The sequence below is a fragment of the Phaeodactylum tricornutum genome, chromosome 2, assembly GCF_000150955.2.
Source record: "Phaeodactylum tricornutum CCAP 1055/1 chromosome 2, whole genome shotgun sequence".
NCBI classification, from domain to species: Eukaryota; Bacillariophyta; class Bacillariophyceae; order Surirellales; family Neidiaceae; genus Phaeodactylum; species Phaeodactylum tricornutum.
Genome location: NC_011670.1, coordinates 1,192,600 through 1,212,868, shown reverse-complemented (window position 1 = coordinate 1,212,868; position 20,269 = coordinate 1,192,600). Strand labels below are relative to the sequence as shown.

At 48.1% G+C, this 20,269-nt stretch overlaps 9 protein-coding genes across 9 annotated transcripts; 3 read left to right on the top strand and 6 right to left on the bottom strand.

Moving 5' to 3' along the window:
* Window positions 1-28: 28 nt before the first annotated feature.
* PHATRDRAFT_43695 (predicted protein) lies at window positions 29-3,366 on the bottom strand (the record flags this gene model as incomplete). The annotated part of the gene is made up of 3 exons (XM_002177745.1): window positions 29-1,239; window positions 1,310-1,434; window positions 1,520-3,366. The coding sequence occupies 3 exons, from the start codon at window positions 3,364-3,366 to the stop codon at window positions 29-31; spliced, it is 3,183 nt and encodes a 1,060-aa protein (XP_002177781.1).
* Window positions 3,367-4,278: 912 nt separating this feature from the next.
* On the top strand, window positions 4,279-6,554 carry PHATRDRAFT_43694 (predicted protein; the record flags this gene model as incomplete). The annotated part of the gene is made up of 3 exons (XM_002178061.1): window positions 4,279-4,567; window positions 4,704-4,967; window positions 5,056-6,554. Exons 1-3 carry the CDS (start codon window positions 4,339-4,341, stop codon window positions 6,552-6,554), a joined length of 1,992 nt encoding a protein of 663 aa, XP_002178097.1. The 5' UTR covers window positions 4,279-4,338.
* Window positions 6,543-9,376, bottom strand: PHATRDRAFT_43693 (predicted protein; the record flags this gene model as incomplete). The annotated part of the gene is made up of 3 exons (XM_002177744.1): window positions 6,543-6,646; window positions 6,714-8,339; window positions 8,408-9,376. The coding sequence occupies 3 exons, from the start codon at window positions 9,374-9,376 to the stop codon at window positions 6,626-6,628; spliced, it is 2,616 nt and encodes an 871-aa protein (XP_002177780.1). The 3' UTR covers window positions 6,543-6,625.
* Window positions 9,377-9,901: 525 nt separating this feature from the next.
* On the bottom strand, window positions 9,902-10,611 carry PHATRDRAFT_43692 (predicted protein). The gene is made up of 2 exons (XM_002177743.1): window positions 10,308-10,611; window positions 9,902-10,227 (listed from the first exon to the last, which is right to left on the bottom strand). Exons 1-2 carry the CDS (start codon window positions 10,463-10,465, stop codon window positions 10,032-10,034), a joined length of 354 nt encoding a protein of 117 aa, XP_002177779.1. The 5' UTR covers window positions 10,466-10,611; the 3' UTR covers window positions 9,902-10,031.
* A 1,273-nt stretch (window positions 10,612-11,884) lies between these two features.
* On the top strand, window positions 11,885-12,685 carry PHATRDRAFT_2738 (predicted protein; the record flags this gene model as incomplete). The annotated part of the gene is made up of 2 exons (XM_002178060.1): window positions 11,885-12,490; window positions 12,587-12,685. Coding segments are annotated over 2 exons (705 nt in total), but the record flags the coding sequence as incomplete, so codon positions are not given.
* Window positions 12,686-12,867: 182 nt separating this feature from the next.
* PHATRDRAFT_18337 (predicted protein) lies at window positions 12,868-15,099 on the bottom strand. The gene is made up of 2 exons (XM_002177742.1): window positions 14,191-15,099; window positions 12,868-14,114 (listed from the first exon to the last, which is right to left on the bottom strand). Exons 1-2 carry the CDS (start codon window positions 14,869-14,871, stop codon window positions 13,005-13,007), a joined length of 1,791 nt encoding a protein of 596 aa, XP_002177778.1. The 5' UTR covers window positions 14,872-15,099; the 3' UTR covers window positions 12,868-13,004.
* A 520-nt stretch (window positions 15,100-15,619) lies between these two features.
* PHATRDRAFT_43690 (predicted protein) lies at window positions 15,620-17,731 on the top strand (the record flags this gene model as incomplete). Its single annotated transcript, XM_002178059.1, has 2 exons — window positions 15,620-17,395; window positions 17,467-17,731. The coding sequence occupies 2 exons, from the start codon at window positions 15,620-15,622 to the stop codon at window positions 17,638-17,640; spliced, it is 1,950 nt and encodes a 649-aa protein (XP_002178095.1). The 3' UTR covers window positions 17,641-17,731.
* Window positions 17,732-17,839: 108 nt separating this feature from the next.
* PHATRDRAFT_32962 (predicted protein) lies at window positions 17,840-18,332 on the bottom strand (the record flags this gene model as incomplete). The annotated part of the gene is made up of 2 exons (XM_002177741.1): window positions 17,840-18,088; window positions 18,204-18,332. The coding sequence occupies 2 exons, from the start codon at window positions 18,330-18,332 to the stop codon at window positions 17,840-17,842; spliced, it is 378 nt and encodes a 125-aa protein (XP_002177777.1).
* Window positions 18,333-18,958: 626 nt separating this feature from the next.
* On the bottom strand, window positions 18,959-19,770 carry PHATRDRAFT_43689 (predicted protein; the record flags this gene model as incomplete). The annotated part of the gene is made up of 1 exon (XM_002177740.1): window positions 18,959-19,770. One exon carries the CDS (start codon window positions 19,768-19,770, stop codon window positions 19,135-19,137), a length of 636 nt encoding a protein of 211 aa, XP_002177776.1. The 3' UTR covers window positions 18,959-19,134.
* Between the last annotated feature and the right edge of the window lie 499 nt (window positions 19,771-20,269).

The following is a 20,269-nucleotide window of genomic DNA, read 5'->3' as shown; positions in this document are numbered from 1 at the left end:
AGATAAATCCATTTCTTCGCCGACTGTCCTATTGCCGTCTTATTTTTCTGTTCCCGTGGACGTTGCAAGTCCAATCTGATGGGAGGTTATTTACTGCGAGCCTTCCCTTCGGAAAACGAGGAGGTAAGTTGCTCAAAACAGGAGCCAGCAACTCCTTGAAGACTGGATCTGGCGCCGCTCCCTTTAACCGATGCAAAACAAAGTCGTTTACTAAACCATTTTCGCAACAAAGATGAAATGCCCTTCCTATTTGGACACTTTTTAATGCGTGCGCCACACGAAGGCGTCCACATGCCTGAATAAACCATCCGTATGTAAGTGAGCTGGGATGAACGCTTTTAGACTCCAGCATTTCGTCTAACAGCTTTACTGCGATTGTGAATGCTTCAGCTTCGAGATCCTCGCCGGCATTACTGAAGGCGCAAGCATTAATGACAAAAGAATAAGCGGCTTCATCAATTCGGACAAACGGATTGCCGGTCCGTTGCTGCTCTTGCATACGACGTAGAGTCAGCAACGCACGCTTCGCTTTGTCGCTGCTTTCTGACTTTGCCCACGCCGACAGCACCATTTCGTAGCTTCGCGAGTCCGGTCGAAAAGAGATGGTTCCTTGGTCAAAACTGTCTTCCATTTCCAACAGATGACCTTCCGCGCGATGACCGGAATCTTCGCTGCCACAGCTCGACCACGCAAACAGCACGCTGTTCATAAATGAAGTATCACGCTCAAGTCTAGTAATGCCATGCTTTTCCCTCAATTCTCGAATCAGATTTAAAAAGCGCTCGGCGTTACGACCAGCGTCGGGATGTTTCGCGTGAGAGTAACTGTCCACAACAGTTTTGATGGCAAACAGGTTCGGGGCTAAATCTTTGTTGCCGTCTTTACACAATGATACCATGCGATTTAAAACGTACTCGGCTCGATATGGGGCATCCAACTCACGGCTTCGACCATAATGAGCAATAATGTGGGTAAATGATCGCGTGTCGGGACGGATCGATTGATTTTCTTCTTCGTGGTATTCCAAAAAACGGTCCAGAATTGACTCGGCCCTCCGACCGGCGCCCTTTCGTCGAGATTTAGAGAACGCGTGAATGATGCAATTGAACGTGAAGGCATCGGGCTCGGCATCATGATCTCCGTCTCGATACAATTTTAACATATGAAACAGCAATTGCTCAGCACGGTCTTCCGCGCCAGCGCGCGCAAGACAATCCAACACGGCATTGTATGTTCGGACTACAGTAGCGCAAAAACACATTATGAGTCACATGAGGAAAGCTATGATGGCAACACAGAGTATACTAACCGTTTGGTTTCACGTTGGGATAGCCTAGGCGATGCCGTTCCACCATGTGTGCTAGAATCTGCAAACAGCGTTGAGGGGCAATCTTTTGGCCCGACCTAGCCCAGGCTCCACAGAGAATTGTATAGCTGCGGTTTTTGAAGTGAAAAGGAACAAAGCTTGTGTCAACATAGAGAAAAGAAGCACACAGATTTTCTATATCTTTCGACGTACTGATACACATCAGGCGGAGCGTCAATCTCATTTTGTTCGAACAAGGATTCCATTTCTCGAACCAAAGCATCGGCCTGGGCGACTGCTTCGGGATGGTCCCATTTTTGGAACGCGCTAAGCAATGCGGCGAACGAAAACGCGTCGGGCCGAATACCCAGATCAAGGCGCATGTGCTGGAGAAACTCAGCGGCCATTTGAGCATACGAGTTGGAAGCCGTTGAGTGAGGTGAAACCGCAATGGCCCGGGCGTACGCGTTCAAAACGGCATTCCAGGAACGCACGTTCGGACGCAAATGCTCCTGTCCTTGCTCGGCGTATTCCTCCATGCGTTTCACAATTTCTAAGGTCCGTGTCGGCGGTATGTTTTTACGCCTGGACAAGGCGGTGAGCACAACGTTAAAACATTCAATGTCGAGTGTAACAGTAGGTGGCGCCGCGCTGGAGATCTGTTGCCGTTTGGCGGCTTCCATAATGGCCCGACTTTCCATGCGCCGTAAATTGGCCTCGGCCTTCGGCACGCCGAATGCTTCGTCAGGACAGCGAGCACAGGCTAGTATGCACATGGCGTAGGATAGACGATCGGGTTCGACATCATAACCGCCTTGTATCAAGGGCAACTCCATGCTATGCAGCAAGTCGTCGGCGAGTTGAGCGCTGGCTTTGCTCGGGGTTCGCGAACATGCGTTGAGAACGGCGTTGTAATTTAAAGTATTGGGTTTGGCAAAGACGTCTCCATTTTCGTACAATTTGAGCATCTGCTGTAGAATATTCATGGTTTGCTCCGCCGCGTTCGGAATCCGAGATCTTGCCACAACATTTTGTAGCGCAGAAAAGGTGTATACGTTCCGCTTGACGTCCAGCTCGTCCATAACCTGAAACAATTCGTAGCAGCGTGCTACAGCGTTGGGTTTATTGGATTTCGAGTAAGCATCCAATATCGTTGAAAATGTAACCGCATCCGGTTTTAACGCTTCGTTGCCGTTTCGGTATGCCTGTATCATTTCTTCCAACACAGCTTCAGCTTTAGCGGGTGCATCGTCGTGATTTGATTTCGCCCAGGCATTGACGACTGTGTTGAAGGACATAACAGATGGTGCCAAAAGTGGATCGTTGGTACTTTGATAGTGCTGCACCAATGTATCGTGAATTTGGGCGGCACGCTCGCAAGAGCCTTCGACGCCACTCTTCGCCCAGGCGTCAATCGCACAGGAATACATTCGGGTCGTAACATGCACGCGCTGATTCCCCTCTTTCAAATCGTCGACAACTCGTTTTAGTAACCTCTCGACTGTAAGTGCAGCGGTGACGGACTTTCGCCGAGCCCAAGCTGCCATGAGACCGGCAATCGATTCGACATCGTCGTCAGTGAGTTTGCCCAGGGGGTACACATCCAGATCGAGTAATTCGCCCGTAACGGATTCTAGCCAGTCTTCGTTACGCGAAAAAGATGACGGCGGCGGTCGAGGTGCCCGTGGATGTTCGTCGTCCTCATAGATTTGGGATAATGGCGAATCCGTATGACGGGCATCGCTACTTGCCGATGAAGTTGGAGAGTTCGTGTTGATAAATGAAGTCGCGGGTGATGATGATGATAATGACTCAGTTGGAGGTGAACTTGCATTCGTATTAACCTGCCGATGAGGAGCAGCTTCTAGCCAGCTACTTTTCCCCGATCGTAAAGTTGCTCTCGTTGTTGAGGACGGCGAAGTTAGGAAGCTCCACTTTGAGTGACGCCTCTTTTTCCGCGTCAAGGACGGAGCTGAAGTCACTCCCAACAAGCCGTCAATGGGAGTCGCAAAGAGGAGAAAGCATCCGAGAATCTTTCTCTTCCGTCGGTTTGATACCATTTCGTTTCCGCAGTTAACACCACAGATACTTGTTGTCCAAGAAACAGTGGGAAGTCTTCGCACGAGGTTTCTTCGTTGATGATTGACTGTGACGAAGGAAATTTGGTGCGTTATGAGAAATGTCGCGGAGACAAGCAAGGAATCCCCACGATCAGAAATTGACAATGAGAGATCGACATTTCACAGCGAGCGGTTCAAGTCATGAACGTAGTCCCGAGACTACCGTTCATCCCGGAGATGGACGTCACGAAGATCTGTTTTCGATTGCATTAAGAATGAGAGTTGTTTCATCACATTTAGAGCTAAAGAAAATCGTCTACTAGTTAGCTATTATTTGTCACACAAGACTGCGAGCTATCATAAGAGCAAAGGGGACCACTTTACTCATACTTCCACCTTTTTATACATAAGTGTAGACCGAAATATCCATTGTCAAAAATATTTTTTTCTGTCTCATGTTAAATATAGCCATCGTTTTTACAGTATATAGATTGTTGTGACTAATTGTTCCTGATTCGGCCAGTAAAGCTTCCCACTTGCCAAATTGGACGGAGTAATACTGGTACCGGATCGCAAGCGAACCAACCAAGAAGTGCTTTCGTTCGCAGTGGCACAATTCATTAAAATTATGGCAATGGATGTTCAAGATTCACCAGCATCATACCTTTTTAGGTTTACATTAGGTCATTCACACCACCTAGTCTCCCGCCCCATTGCGATCGTTATTACATTTAGTCAACTCGGAAGAAAAAGATTCACCGTAATGTATGTAATTTTGAGTCAAAACTGAAGTTGAATCTTGTCAATCAACTCTTACGCATGAATTGCTGCAAAAACAAAACAAAAGATTCATGCTCATGCAATCTTACTTTCATTGGTTTTTTTACACGATACCTCACTTTTCCCAAGTTGGCATTTTGAAGATTGCAACGACCGTGTGAAGTCTACAGAACTGAGATACAGGCTGCGAAGATGGTGCAGCTTTATTCTTCTGGAGCCCTCCGCTTTTCCTTGTTGTTTGCAACTGCCCTCCTTAGCTCTCCTTCTCTCACCGTGGCCCAGCAAGGAATTGCCACCAATGTGACCTTCATTCATATCAACGATCATCATAGCCACTTTGACGAAAACACGATGGACCTGTTTGACGATGCCATCCCTTCGGGCTTGAGTGTCAATACATCCGCTCTGCGCATGTACCACGGTACGTCCGAATCATACAGACAATACGTTTGCAAAGCGCCAGGCATTTAAATGATTGGATCTCCGTAGCTGCCTGTCTTTGTTACATGTCGACATCCGATGCTCATTTTACTTTATAAATTGCCATTTCACTATAGGTGGTGCGGCCCGTTCCGTCGCTCAAATCAAAGCCCTGCGGGCAGCCGCCGAAGCCGATGGTCAGGAAGTCTGTGTTTTGCACGCTGGCGACGCCATCACCGGCACGAGCTTTTACAGCTTTTACGGCCCCGCGCCGGATGCCGCCGTCATGAACACGGCTGGCTACGACGCTTTGGTGGCTGGGAACCACGAATTCGACGACGGAGACGCAAATCTTGCCAACTTCACTCGACTCCTCAATAACCCTGTCTTGTCCTACAATCGTAAGTCATACCATCAGATGAGTGCCCACTGTCAAATATGGCACCTTTACCGAAAGTCTCAACTCATCGTTCTTTTGAAATGTTACAGTCAATCCCGGGCCGGATTCGGAACTCAACAACCTTGGCGACGACTCAATCCAGCCATTCCTGATCAAGACCTTGTCGAACGGAGAACTCCTTGGCATCTGCGGCATTACCACAAAGACATCTACGGAAGAGTCGTCCTTTCCTGACGAAGGCACGACTATTGGTGAAGAACAGGCCTCCGCTGAAGCTTGCGTTGCCGAGTTGCAAACCCAAGGTATCAACAAGATTGTGCTCCTGACACACGTTGGATACGACACTGATCTCAACGGCTTTGCAGCTATTGATGGAGTGGATGTGATAATTGGTGGGCATTCTCATTCTCTCTTAGGTGACGCCCAAGCGTTATCTCCGGTTGGCTTGGTCCCATCCGCAGAGTACGCCGCGATTGTTAGCGGTACCTGTGTTGTCCAGGCTTGGGAATACCACAAACTAGTTCCAAAACTTGATGTAGCGTTTGATGCGGATGGGAATGTTCTTTCGTGCAACGGCGAAGTATACTTTCCCATCAACCCAAGCCGTTTCACGGTACGTGATCGTCCCGACGAAGAGCGATTTGACCTCAACGAAGCCGATGCTTTGGTTATGCGCAATTATTTGCTTGAGCTTGGTATTTTCACGGATCCAGGTGAAGAGGCCGAAGTTGTTGCGGCTCTGCAACCTTTTCGTGATAGTTTGGAAGAAGTTGCGTCGAGGAAGGTCGCTATAGCTGCCGAAAACATTTGCCACACGCGGGCCGATGGTTCAGACCCGAATTGTCCCGGGAAGGAAGATCGGTCGAGAGTTGGTGGTGGGGTTTGTTTGATTGTTGCTCAAGGCTTTCTCTTCAATGTACCAACAGCTGACATTGCCATCCAAAATGCTGGAGGCTGTCGTGGAACGATTTTTGAAGGTGATTTTACATTCGGAAACGCCTTTGAAATCTTACCCTTTTCAAATACATTAGTGACTTTGGAGATGACAGGAGATCAGATTCGTAGGGTTTTAGAGGACTCGGTAAATTTCTTTTTGGATCCGACTATAGGTGGAGGCGGGGGATCATTTCCAGTTTCTGCAGGACTTCGTTGGCATGTCGACTACACTGCTGAATTCGGAAGTCGCTTCTCGAACATTGAAGTGAATCGTCGTTTGGAAGAAGAATGGGAGCCTTTGGATTTGCAAGCCGTTTACAACGTTGTAACCAACAACTTTATTGCAACGCCTCGTGATGGATACTTAACATTTGAAGAAATTGACCAGACCTCGGACGCGTACGTTGATACTTTCGTACTTTACACCCAGTCCCTTATTGACTACGCTTCGGATCTTGGAACCCTTGAAGAGCCCGAAATCGATGAGTACTCAACACAGGTTTTGACCTTAGTGAACGGAACGACTATTGACATTCGTGAAGCTCAACCCATAGTTCCAACCGCCGCGCCTGGCGGTTCGTCTAGCTCGAGCGTCACGTCTGCTACTGTTCTCTACGTCCTTGTTGGCCTAGCTGTGCTTGCTGCTATCTAGATTTTTCTATTTTAGTATAAAAGGCCATAACTATCGTTTTGCTTCGAGTCATCACTTTTAGTATCTTGATTTCATTGCGGAAAGTCGTTCTTCTACGGATCGTAGGGAAGCTTCAATCGAACTACCACGATTCCGGCCGTCAATACGATGCGCCAAAACATCCGCCTCAACCAAAGCAAGTTCGGCCAAATGACCAAGCAATGGATGCGGGTGCCCGCGGACGCCGAGCGCCGAAAAGACGTTGACGAGATAGTTCAAGTCAGTATTCAAATGCTCACATCCTTTCGGAGTCAAGGAAGGAATTCGCATGATCCGCTCTAACAGACGACCAGTGACAGCCGTTGATACAACATCCAACCAAACGTTACAAAACTTGTTGGCCTCGCTTTCTTCCTCTTCGGTTCCTTCTTCCTCTCCAAGCGCAGCCGATGCTACAACGAAGTTGTCGAGGTTTTTCCCGTTCATCAGGCTCTTGATGACATCTTCTGAACCCATGGTCCCTGACGCACTGAGAAACTCTCTCCATGGCTGCATGGCAACACCGTGGACTCCACCCATGACTTCGTTTGCCAAACCCAGTGCCTCAGAGTCAGATGCGAATGGCTCCAAAGCCTGCACAAGCGCTAACATGTGCTCGCCGACATGTGTAATGTATGATTGGGGGAGAATGCCATACGAGTTGATATCCTGTTCATTCGCTTCTTTCCAGCTTTGCAAGGAAGACATTCCCTTCAAATGAAGACGAGGAACAGCTGCGCATACATCGAAGACAAACGTGTGGCATGAAGTTGCCAAACGTCGTGTAGCATCCTCGGTTTCAGGGTAGAGCGGCACAGACGTCGGTCCTGATTCCGCCAAACGCTGCAAAATGACTAACGCAGCATTTGTTTCGTTATTTTCCTCGTCGAAGCAAACAGCCTTCGTCAAGAAGGAATCAATTTCAACAGCTGAAAAGGAATCTGGCAATAGGACGACAGCAGCGGACGATTTTCGAGTTGTCGTTGCAGGGACTTCTTCCAATTCCTTCTCCTTGGAAATGTAAGACGACATGCGGCTTGATAACACAGTCAAACGTTCTCGTGTTTTCACTTCAAGATCAAGTAAATTCTTCCGAAAGGCGCCGGCAATCTTGAGAACCTCAAGCGCACAAAGAACGTGCGACTCGTCGAAATTCACAGCCAACGCAGTTTCATCGGCCGTCGTGGTTGCGGACAAGGTTCTAATAGCGATGGCAAGCTCGCCACAGTAAGTTGCAACAATCTTATCTACAGCTTGCAGCGCAGAGGCGCTGTTGTAGCCTCCGTTCAACAACTCAAAGCGGGCGACGGCGCCTTCAGCCAAGGGGAATGATGCACCTGAGAGCTCTTGTAAAAGCTGCGTAGCAGTTTGCAATGTTTCCAGCGTTGCCTTTCCATTCGACACATCCGAGACGGCCTGGTGCATCTCTCGTATGATTGTCTGGGTGGTCGCAGTCGAATATCGTGTTTCCAGATTTGGAAGCCGTTGTTGATAAGAAACGAAGGGGGACGCAATCTGGCGAAAGACGAACCCCATTTCCTTGTAAATTGATAATCCATTGCCCTTTATCGTTCCGCCCTCTACCAAATCGAGCCAACCGCCGGCAATCGTTTCGTACGCCAAAGAAAGGAACTGTAGGGTAGACTCATAAATGGAGCATACCGACTGTAAAGAGCCTTTTGAAGGACCGGTTTCCTCCGAAGAATAGATTGATTCCAAACGACTTTTAAAGGAAGGCAGAATTGGACGGAAGCATTCTCGAAATACCTAACCAGAATCAAAAAATGTTTCAATACAAGCGTGCCTCATCGGTAAACAGCTTCCCCTGTACATACCTTCATTACTATTTCCGACACACTCTCTGGCCCAAACACTGTCAGAGCTTGTCGTCGCTCTTCACCAATCAACGTCAATACTGCATCAAACCAAGTTGGCAGCCAAGCTAAAAACGCCGTTGCGTTCTGATCAGCGACATCGTCACCGTACGAAGGGCTATAATCGAACCACGACTTGTGGAGACTCGTAGGCCGCGTTTTCACGTAATCTTCCTTGAGTGCGTCGATTTTGTCAAGTTTGGAGTACAAAAGCACGCACTGTTGTAGAGGCCCTAAGCGCGTTTGCATATGGATGAGAGCATTCTGGAGCTGAGGTTGTAACAGAATCGACACTTGTTGACGAACATTAGCAACTGCGATGTCGCGATCTTCCAGACCAGGCATGCCTTGAAGCGCTTGTGCACCATTTTCGAGCTGCGCCAACGCGTTGACGGCGTCGGGCAAGTTTTGTTGCGCGAGCAGCGGTGCGATAGTCGAAAGGGTGGAATCCCAAGTTGCAGCGGCCGTCAAAATTTCTTTCGTGCGCGTCAAATTGGCTTGCAGAGCATGTAAGGTACTGAGTGTTTCCAAAGACGACGAGACGTCTTGTTCCATATCCACGGAAGTGGTTTCCAAAAGGGATGTCGCGTCCTGACGCAATCCTTCAAGCCCCACACCTACCCGTCCGATATCAGCCGCGCAACGGGGCAAAATAGCCTGCAGCTCCGCCCCTATGCGTCCGATTTCTTCGTGGCACGACTGTGTCTGCAGTTGAAGCTGCAAAGCAAGTTCGGCCATGCGCTGTTGCGCGATGACGTCGGGAGGATCGTCTTTTGCGTTCTCGCGTTGTGACGCCAGTGCTAGATTCAAGTAGGCCGCGACGGTAAATTGCTGGGAGTTCAGACTAGCTGTTAGCCGGTCGTCCAAAGTTCCAGCGTTTAGGCTAGCAGGAGAGGACGCGCCAAGAAGATCTGGACTGGAAGTCGCCATGGTTTGGGCTACAAAGACGATTGAGTCCAGAAGCCTGTGATCTCTAACTGTTATCAAAGCTTGTTGTCAAACAACGCAATACTTTGTTTCTGCATTGTGACCGGGGCCGAGCTCAAGCTTGACTTGACTGACTGCGAATGTGAGAAGACGGACTTCGAACTTGCTGTTATGCTCGATCGGCTACTGTATTTTAAACTAACAGTAAATGTGATGTAATGTAAGCGAATGTAATCTAACATAACCCCATGTTTCGACTCTAGCGGAGGGTTCACGAGCCTGAAGTTACTACCTATTGTTCTCGTTTGCACTACCCATGCGGTGTTGCGAAGGCGACTCGTTCTCTATTTCTCTTTACTGTCAGGGTTGGAAGGACAGCTTGCAAATAGAGAGCCCTGGCCACCTCTCGCATCGGCTCATCTTGCTATTAGTCAGCAAAACCGGGTGCTGATATGGGCAACACTAAGTTGAACGCGAAGATGTCATGTGGACATTTTTTGGTTTGCCCCCTTGCTCCTTTTTACTGTCAGGGTAAAAAACGACTTACGCTACTTGTTGGTTTCCTGCGAACTTCTCTACTATACAGTCTTTGAAGACAGCAGTTCCCACAAATGGATATGATTCTAACAAACAATAAACCCCAAATTTAGACGTATGCTCACCCGAGAACATTCTGCCAAGTCACAATTGAGGGATTGGATTCCAGAATATGATCCGGAAGGCTACTCGCATCGTTGAGCGCCTCGACCTTCTCCCAGTCGCCCAAGAATCGAGGAATGTTGTCGCTGCCGTCCACTAGAAAGAACTGAGGGTAGTTTGCTCGGACTCCGCTGATTTCGAAAAGCTTGTCGCGGCTGGAAATGTAGGAGAAAGTGGACCAAGCTTAGTTTGCGTTCCATTCGTAGCAACACGATTCGTTCGTTGGCTATCTTACAGTTCTTTGTTCGTCGGATCAGCCCCATCCAGCGTTTCGAAAGAAATCCCTCGAGCATTCAAGAGACTGACGGCACGATTCTGGTTCTGGACTTGCCCTCGATTGAAGTTCGTGTTGGAGACCAGAACGAGGACTTGCTTCTTGTACTCGCCTCCCATCGTTTGTTGCGCACAGGTAGTGATCCTCAGCGACAGTACTTGTATTTGAGAATGCAACTTTTGCTCTCTCCAGTTCCAGGTGGGTAGCTACTGTCTTGTACAAGGCCAGCTTTAAACAGAATGGAGACCCTTCCACTGCCTTCTTCAATCACATGAATGAGATGGCGTCTTCACGATAGTTTGGTCGGCGACAGCTACCACACATACCAGCTAGTAACGGCTGCAATTTGATCGTAGGCAAACCAATTTGAGCTAACGGCCTGCTCGCCGAGGAACATCAACTTTAATAGCGGATGACATTAAGTAATTAAAAGAGGTATGTCTTTTAATTCTATTTGGCGTCGCATGAAAATAACGTCTATTAACCGTATGTTTAATGTGTCTGGTAACAAACTTTGCTGTGTGAGATCGCTGGATGCGTTTCTGACTGTCACTTTGCAACCTATCTGGCTAGCTAGAGAGGCGAGTAGGCTCTCTCACAGTCAAACCTGTTGGTGCAGATGAGACTAGAGCAATAGGGTTTATAAAGAGAAGAGAACAAACATCATAGCATAGATCCGCTGTGCATTTTTTCTGGTTGATTCTGTTTTGTCAAAATGACAAAGGATAACTACCTGCCCAACGTTGCAAGCGGTCAACAGTTGTCAATGACCCACTGGGCGTCCAAAAACTCAACAGATATGAACAAAAAATCCCGTTGTTGCACTGCTCTGCGTGGTTGACAGTGAGTGGCCCGAGGAAATCTCCAAAACGGACTTTCCTGTCTAACACTGAATAAACAAACTTGCATTAACAAAATTGTGCTAATACATGAACACAACTTATTTCAGCTGCTGATGTAAGGTCAAACAGCTGAATCCAAAGACTGGTATATGTGTGAACACGTTATCCTAGCTCACAGTCAATCCAATAATATACGGACAAGAGCAGACGCAAATACGGCTGTGGCTGACGACTCGAGATTTTTTCACGCACGCACATTTCGACGTGTCTTCACACAATCAGGATTCTTGATTTCTTCCGATGCTCATCGTTGTCCGGCGTCTTCCACATCTGTGCAGGCTGGTCTAGATAATTATCAGGATGATATAAAGAAGAGAAACAGCTCTTACCTCTCCACACTACAACTTCAACTCCTCTGGGAAGAAAATGGGCTCCATAACGTGGTCAGTCCTCGTCGTTATGTTGCTGTCGGCGACATCGAGTGTATCGGCATTCTCGCATGGCCAACCACAAAGAAGCTCTTTCCCATCCGCATGCTTGTTTCAGCTTCGACTCCCAAAAGCTACTGGGCCCCAATTACCATTGTATATGATGCCTGTGGCCCGTTCAATGTCGGTGGAGGGCGACTTCGATCCCGACGCCGTCGCTCGGGCTCGTGAAGAAGCGCAGTTGGGATCGCTCAAAGCCAAACTCCGGGCCCTCTACAAGTTCACGCGTCCCCACACAATTCGCGGCACCATCTTAGCTTCAATTGCCGGGACGACTCGTGCTCTGATAGATACGCCGGGCGCGATTGCTAATGCCAACTGGAGTATCATGCTGCCACGAGCCCTGATCGGCATGACTGCCTTATTGCTCGGCAACGCCTTTATTGTCGGCATCAATCAGATTTACGACGAATCCATTGACAAGCTCAATAAGCCGTTCTTGCCGGTGGCTAGCGGAGAAATGTCGAAGCGATTTGCTTGGGTCGCGGTTGTCGTGTCCGGCTTGGTTGGACCGTCGTTGGTTTATCAATTCTTTCCGCGTCTTCTCTTCAAGTTATATAGTATGGGAATTGTTCTCGGCGGCATCTACTCTGTGCCTCCCATTCGGACGAAGAAGAATCCCGTGCTGGCTGGGCTCACAATTGCTACCGTCCGAGGCTTTCTGCTCAATTTTGGCGTCTACTATGCCGTCAAGGACGCCATCAACGCGCCATTTGTTTGGTCACCTAAGGTGGCCTTTATTGCACGGTTCATGACGGCTTTCGCGACCGTGATTGCCGTCACCAAGGATCTTCCCGATATTGAAGGAGACAAGGTGAGTGCTGACAATGTCTATTGCACGAAAAGTGCTGCTCACAGTCAGTCACATTTTTTCTAATGCAACACTTTTCTTTCTTTTCTGATTTGATAGGCTTTCCAGATAGATACTTTTGCTACCAAGGTAGGTGTCGCGCGCATCGCGAAAGGTGCATCCGTCTGTCTGCTGCTAAATTATGTGCACGCCGTTGCAACTGGTGTGCGAGCGGCCACCGGAACGTTCAACCTCGTCCCGATGATTGGAGGGCACGTCGCCCTCGCCTCTATGCTGGCGTATCGCTTCCGACAACTAGATCCCGACTCGATGCCATCCGTCAAACTCTTTTATAAGCACGTGTGGGATTTGTTTTATCTTGAATATGGGCTCTACACTTTAATTTAAATGACGGAAATACTAAATATTAGCTATTGACAGGTGAAAGATGCTTCTCAAATTATACTTTCCGTTGCATTACTTAATGATTATCAGTGCTTGCCTGACTGCAAACCAAGATTAGAAACGAAGTATTGGCCTACGCTTTAGCCTTCTTGATAGCGGGCTCGCTAACTTTGGTATCCGCCTCAAAGGCTTCGTCGTACGCTGCACTGTGGACTCCTGCAGAACGTCCACTAGGATCAGCCCGAGACGCGAAAGAAGCATCCCACTGCATAGCACGTTCAGTTGAGCAAGCGATCGATTTGCCTCCTGGAACGGTCTTTTCCGGCGCTTCGCCCGGGAAAATCTCCTCAAAGATCATGCGATAGCGGTATCCTTCCTTGGTCGTAGGCGTGTTGTGGGGAAAGCGATTTTTTGCAGCTGCAAACATCTGGTCAGACACCTCCTGCTCCGCAACTTCCTTCAAATGATCAACCCAGCCATAGCCGACGCCGTCACTAAATTGTTCCTTTTGACGCCACAAGATGTCATCAGGCAAGTAAGGATCGTCCGGGGTGTCGAACGCCTTACGGATACACCACTTTTCGGCACGACGGTCCTCCTTTGGAACATCTTCACCGAGACGGATCATCTTTTCTTCCGGATCGAGGTTCATGGCCACTTCCAAAAAGTCAGCATCTAGAAAAGGTACACGCGGTTCGACACCCCAAGCACTCATTGCTTTGTTGCAACGCAAGCAATCATACATATGCAAACGGCTGAGTTTGTCAATCGTCTCGTCCATGAACTCCTGCGCGTTGGGCGCTTTGTGAAAATAAAGGTACCCACCAAAGACTTCGTCAGCGCCTTCTCCAGACAAAACCATCTTAATGCCCATGGCTTTGATCTTACGGCTCATCAAATACATTGGCGTCGACGCTCGGACCGTGGTGAGGTCATATGTTTCGAGCGCCCTGATGACGTCTCGCACAGCATCGGCACCTTCCTGAATGGTGTACGTGTAAGCGTGATGAATGGTTCCCAAGTAGTCAGCGACCTTCTTCGCGGCAATAATGTCGGGTGAACCTTCCAAACCTATGGTAAACGAGTGAAGTTTGGGAAAGGATGCACTGCGGCGACCAATGTGGCGTGCACAAATGGCAGCCACCAATGAACTATCAAGGCCTCCCGACAAAAGAACTCCCCAGGGGACATCTGACATCATACGACGAACGACGGCACGTTCAAATGCATGACGGAGAACATCCTAACGAGACCAATCCATGTGGGTGAGACAAATCAGACCATTAAGTTTTCATTCAACAATAAGGCTATGGACGTACCGCTTGATATGGTTGCTTCGGCAGGGGGACGCCCGGCTTCATTTCGGGAGCCCACGATGGGTTGAACCACCGTTGGAATTCGCCCGCATGTTCTCCCTTGCTACAGAAAATGTGTCCTGGAGGAAAGTTCTGGAACTTGCTGCAATGCCCTACCAAACTTTTCATCTCGGAAGCCACGTACACGGATCCATCGTTCGCCCATCCAATATAGAGTGGTGTAATACCGAGATGATCACGAACAATCATAAAGGAATCATTGTGGCGATCGTATAAGATAAAGGAAAACATTCCTCGCAGCAACCGAGGAATTTCGATGGATGCACCAAACTGCTCGTAGAGAGGTAAAATGACTTCACAGTCCGACCCCGTCTTGGCCTTGTAAGGCGTCTCGAGCGTCTCGTAGAGTTCCTTGTAGTTGTAGATTTCTCCGTTAGCGGCGACGATTAAGGACCCGTCGTGCGAAACTAGCGGTTGCGATCCGGACTCAGGATCCATAATAGCGAGTCTTTCGTGGGCGATACCGTGCGAAAGCGGAATGCCAGCTTCGACATTGGCCTCGATTACCTTGTAACCCGACCAGTCCGGACCACGATGACGCAACCGCGAAGAACAGGAAATCAGCTCGCGTCGCAGGTCGCTTTCCGGAAGGCTAGAGGAGAAAATGGCAAAGATTCCACACATGATTGAGATGACCAATGTGAGGGCACAGCTGCTGCAGCAAGACTTCAAGGAAATGCCTTTTCAGTAATTACGGGAAATTTTGTAAAAGACTTGCTTGAATCGTCAACCAGCAAACGATGAAGTTATCGGAATATACTATATAGCTCGTGTGGACACGACTTCTCGGCAGGATGTATGTTTGACTGTGAACAGAATCCGATGGATCACGCACTGCCACAAGCAGCTCTGCCTCAAGAGATGTGAGAAGCATCTCGCCAAAGTGCCGACGGTTTTCCTCTCGATTGTATGACCAATACAATTTGCGCGGTCAATAGCCCTATAACATTGTCGACGGACAGACGCGTTCTAGGTTGATATTGATTGACAGTGAAGGCCTTCCGATTCGACACCTGTTACCGGTAAGGGAAACTACCAATCCCTGCGGAGAAACGCGCACTCCTTTCTTTTCCCGTTATGAATCGGACGCTATAGGAAAGTCTTCCGGTATCGGAACAATAAACGAAATGTGAAACTCCAATACCGCTCCATGACCATAATCATCATTGTACGTGTCGTATATTAAGGATAGGAGCGGCGCAATTCCAACGAATAATCACGGGTCAATTAATTTCCTACCTTACGCGGAGCGCCAATCAAACTTGTGCCAAGAATACAAAGCAAGCGTACATCACGATGCTCCAAAATACCCGTATGGACACCTTCCACAGCATCTTGACCTTTAATTGATTCAAGAGAAAATCATTGCAGCATGCTTTGCCGACAAAGGTTACCGAAACCGTCCCGATGGTTCCTAATGGCGGCGGCCGCTATTCTGACAGTTCTGGAACAGACGGATGCCTTGGCACCAACGTTTCGACCATCCATTCCCCAGTCTCGTGCGTTCGGAGTGCTGTGGTCGACCAAACAAAGAGAATACAGGAACGCCAATAAGGAAGAGGACGAAATATTGGACGATGTTTCCTTATTGAAGGCGGTTGAAAAATCCCAGTTGGTTGAATTCTGCGAACAGATGCAGCTGTCGACCCAAGGGACCAAACAGGAATTACTGGAACGCCTACGAGATCACGCTAACGCACAGGCGGAGGTAGATCGCCAACGACAGCTTGAGCGCGCCGAGCGTGTTCAAGAAGGAACGGAAAACTCAAAAGAACGTTACGAAATTGTTGGTGACGACGACGACTTGGATGGTGATAGCGACGAAGCGGCGAACGGTTTTTTCTATTTCGAGCTCCCCAAATCAGCAACCGTCACGGCCGCGTCGCAGTCTGGGAAAGACACGGATGGAGAAGACGGTCCGCAAGTCACTGGCGAAGTCAAAAAGGCGACACCGTTCATTCCCAATACTGCTGTCACGGCTCCACCTCCACCACCAGAACCCAACGCCAATGGAGAACGAGTGGTGACCGTCTACAACTCGGCCGACCAAAACGACTTGACGGGTATAGCTGCCGCTCAACCTGGCCAAGCAGCTTTACAGGATTCCTTGAACAGCCCGAGCGGTGATACTGGAAGCCAACCTTGGGATTTGCAAAACAGCGAATCCAAGGCATCAAGCAAACAAATAGAAAATGCCAAGGAAGAAATCACGGAGCTGGTGCAAGTGTTACTGTCCATGACTGGCGCTCCCGCGTTTGTCGGTGCTTTCGGAGAAGATTTGGCGGAGCGATTGCCTTCCTTTAGCCCACCGGAAACCTTTGTAGGCTTCCAGCCAGGCAAGGTTCCGACCGATATGCTGACAAAATCTTCGAAAGCGTTACGAGCCGGTCGTGGAGAAGTGCTACAGGATGTGTTGAGGCAATTTGAGTTGCAAGCGATTGGCCAAGATGGCATGGGGGGCGATGATCCAGAGAAGGGTGGAGGATACTACCGAGAGGTTTCCAAGGTTCGCGCATTTTTGGAAGGATACCGACGGGCTGAGGTTCGGCGCCTTGCTCGAGAAACGTCGGCTTTGTTGTTGGATAAGCTTGTTGCGGAAGGTGTAGAAGGACTAGATATTTCACTGGCTTCAATGACTAGGACAAGCGATGACACGGGGGACTACGGAGGAGAGCTGAACGACTCTCTACTGGAATATCTGACCGATGCCATACGACAGCAACAACAAAAAGTGGATCAATTACTGGCAACAAAGTTAGACCTACAGTGGTCAGAGTCAGAGGCTTTGGAGCAAGAAGACATTAAACTTGACGACCGGTTGGATAGTCTTTGGAACAGCACAATAGAAGACGGGTATAGAGTTGAATCCTTAGATCCAAAAGATCCAATGGTGAAGCGGGTTTTGATAGAGGAGTATGAAAAGTCAGCAAGCTCAACAATAGCACAGAGCGGTCGGCGGATTCCAAGCTCCCCTTCAGAACAGTTGCTTCTATTGCTCACGCTATTGCGGGAAAGAATAAAAGCCGAAGCTGCTTTTGCCCCTGATGAGAAGGGTCGCAATCTGAGACTACTAGCATATTGCCTTCGTCTATCTTCAGATACCGAAAGGGAGCAGCTCATCCTTAAAGATCTTGGAAATTCTCTTGACGTAAGTTACGATCTGCATTCCATAAGGTATACAATCGCAGCACATTCTGATTTCGCACTCTTTAACTACAGCGTCTGGATTCGTTTATGGAGCTTGTTGCAAGCTCTATTGAATATGGAGAAAGCACCTCTCACCAGCTGCACCCTGCGAAGTCTAAACCTCTGAACACAAATTTGCTTAAGAGTATCCTCAACTTATCGAAAGGTTTGAGGGAGCGACAAAGTCGGAAGGCTTCCGGGGTCTAATGGTTGGGACTCGCATTCAATGAGAGCATCAAATCCAAACTAATGTAAACCCCTTTCAGGATTATAAATTAACATAATCATACCAGCCTTTACTTAAAAGTTGACACGAACGTTGTGGACGATGTCCATTTCAGCTGCACAAGGCAGTCACGCCCGATGATCGCCACAAAAACCCTCGACTTGCTTCGGCAGACCAACTTTATGGGTTCATCGATTTGGAGTCAGACTTGGAAGGTGTCATTGACTTCTTCGGCTGCTTTTCCGCTTTTTCGGCAGCCACAATGTGTGCGTCCGTAACGGCCCTGTTAAGCACCATCAGAAGCGTTCCAGTGTTATACTTCATACCGCCTTTTACGCTGTCGTGGATAACATTCATGAGATCGACCCAGTGTTTTTCATCCTCTCTCGACATACGTGAGTATCCTTTGTTGGAAATATAGTTGAAGGCCTAAGAATAGAAAACTAGAAAGTTAGATGCATGGGCTAGCACTTTGAAGTCCGATCTCGAGAAGGCACGGCCAGCCAACCGTGCCAAGACAGTAATAACTCTGTCATCCATTTACCTCTTCGAAAAAGTCAAAGTAAACTCTGTTCCCTTGTTCTTCGCGGACCAGGAAATCGCCCTTTTCGAAGCCAGCAGAGATGGTAGCAATGTTCATGGGTTCGGCTTCAGGAATCTTTTTGTCGGCCATGGCAGCGTCGTTTCTTACAAAAAAGTACTCTGCTTTGTCGTGTTCTCACGGACTTTGAGTGAACCAGCACTTTCGTTTGAACCTTTCCATTCCAACAATCGGATGTTTTAGCGGCATGGTTCGTTAGCGTGTCCGGCGTGTCCATTCTCGGAAAAACGTCCTAATAGTATTGAGGAGCTACAATTATGTTTAGTAGATACAAAAAAAGCTATTAAACGAAAGTTGAATGTTGTCAGATTTATCTAAATAAAACGCTAAATTTTTTATTTTATGTTACGCACTCGAATGGTTCATCTACTTGTCCTGGAGAAATTGTGACCTGATGTGATTGTTTGTCGCCATTCGTCATACGCTTATGGCCTTATTTTCTGTGAGTATACTTGCTTTCTTCCGAGCATATTCAAGAACAATATATAGATCGGATCATGTGTTCTACTAGAGAGACTAGTTTTGGAAACAAAGTAAAAGGTATCCAAAAGCCACGAAACAATCTTCCTCGCACTCTGGAACGCAAATTGCTTCCATTCGTCCCATTGGCTTGAGATAGGTTTCCTATTTTCAGCACATGAGTCAGAAACTGATCCAAATCTTTTAGCAAAAGAAACTAATTTCTTGCAAAATATGGTACAGAGCTTTCGAAAATTCAAGCTTATTTCTAACGATTGAATATGAGGCAGTTGACGTAGGGCCGACTTCGTCTCCCATACAAATCGTTTACTTGTCGCAGAGTGATAAATACGTAGCCACGCGCAAGCATTCAAGCGTTATTACATCGCCGGATTGGATAAATGGATCAAAAGCGCTAGCTTGCAACCAGGAGATCTTTTCCGGGCGGGAGCTCGACTTTCTCCAAATACTCATCTAAGGCGAGCGAAGCCACTGCGTAGGAATCAAGCGCTTTTTTCGTGTCCTTTTTTTTCAAAGCCTTATTCATGTTTTCAACCTCAGCGGTATACGCCTTCCATTTCTTGACGCTTGGGAGAGTATCGGGAGCAGCAGAAGAGTTGCGGCGAAAGGCATTAGCAAGCAGATATCCTGCGGCACTAAAATCTTTCCATGATCCGACCTCTTCGCTAGCAAAGAACGCCCTGACTGAATCGATATCACCATTTTCCAATGCAGCCCCAAGTGCCAAAAATCCGGCGACACCCTTGCTAACGCGATCGTTGTAGCGCTGTTTGGCTGACAAAAGGTACACTCCCCCCGCCGTCGCACCTCCTGATGCCACAGCCGGCTCCAGAGGAAAAGCTCCGATCGTAGCAAGGACCAAAGAAGCACCCGTCATAGTTGCGACAAAATCTTTTCTTGTCGACCATAGCACCGCATCTTGACGATCTCTTACTGATTTGGTCAAAAGGTTTCTGGAGACTTGAAAGGCCGTGATCGGCAAAATCAGCCAGCAACAAACAGTAAAAGAAATTCTTCCCATGACGATCATTTTGGCAATTGGCTTCACTGTCAAACAAGAGAATCGCAAAGCAATAGCTGTCAATCGAAGCTGCACACGACCAAACGGTATGTGGATTCTGACTGACAAAGAAACCACAGACAGTCTGGACCTTTTTCTACGTATCTTTCGACAAAATATTCAACCATAGACCCGGAAACGGTGAATTGGGTTGGGTCGTGTATTGACTGTGTCTTTGATTGACGTCAACTCGTGACTGTGAATTAAAGTTTCTGCTACGCATCATGCTCTGTCATGTAGAGGGTATTAGTTTCTATTCTAATCTCTAGCCTTTGAAATATGACAAAGTGCATTGGGCTAGGTTGCTACATGAACGCAACAGGTGGAGCGTCGGAGTCATGCAAAATAAGGATTTGAAAATGTCATCACGATTCGCTTTCGTGCGCATTGAATTGACATTCTTCGCCAAACAGAGCCGTCATACCTAAAATAGAATGGTTGCTTGACCTCCCTGCCGAGAAGCGGAGTT

Excerpts from the sequence above, each read along its gene's own strand:
- PHATRDRAFT_43692 (XM_002177743.1), bottom strand. The coding sequence starts at position 10,465 with ATGGGAGGCGAGTACAAGAAGCAAGTCCTCGTTCTGGTCTCCAACACG. Across the intron at positions 10,228-10,307 it reads GATCCGACGAACAAAGAACT|CCGCGACAAGCTTTTCGAAA; the intron begins GTAAGATAGCCA and ends CTACATTTCCAG.
- PHATRDRAFT_18337 (XM_002177742.1), bottom strand. The coding sequence starts at position 14,871 with ATGTGTGGAATCTTTGCCATTTTCTCCTCTAGCCTTCCGGAAAGCGAC. Across the intron at positions 14,115-14,190 it reads CGAAGCAACCATATCAAGCG|GATGTTCTCCGTCATGCATT; the intron begins GTACGTCCATAG and ends TGGTCTCGTTAG.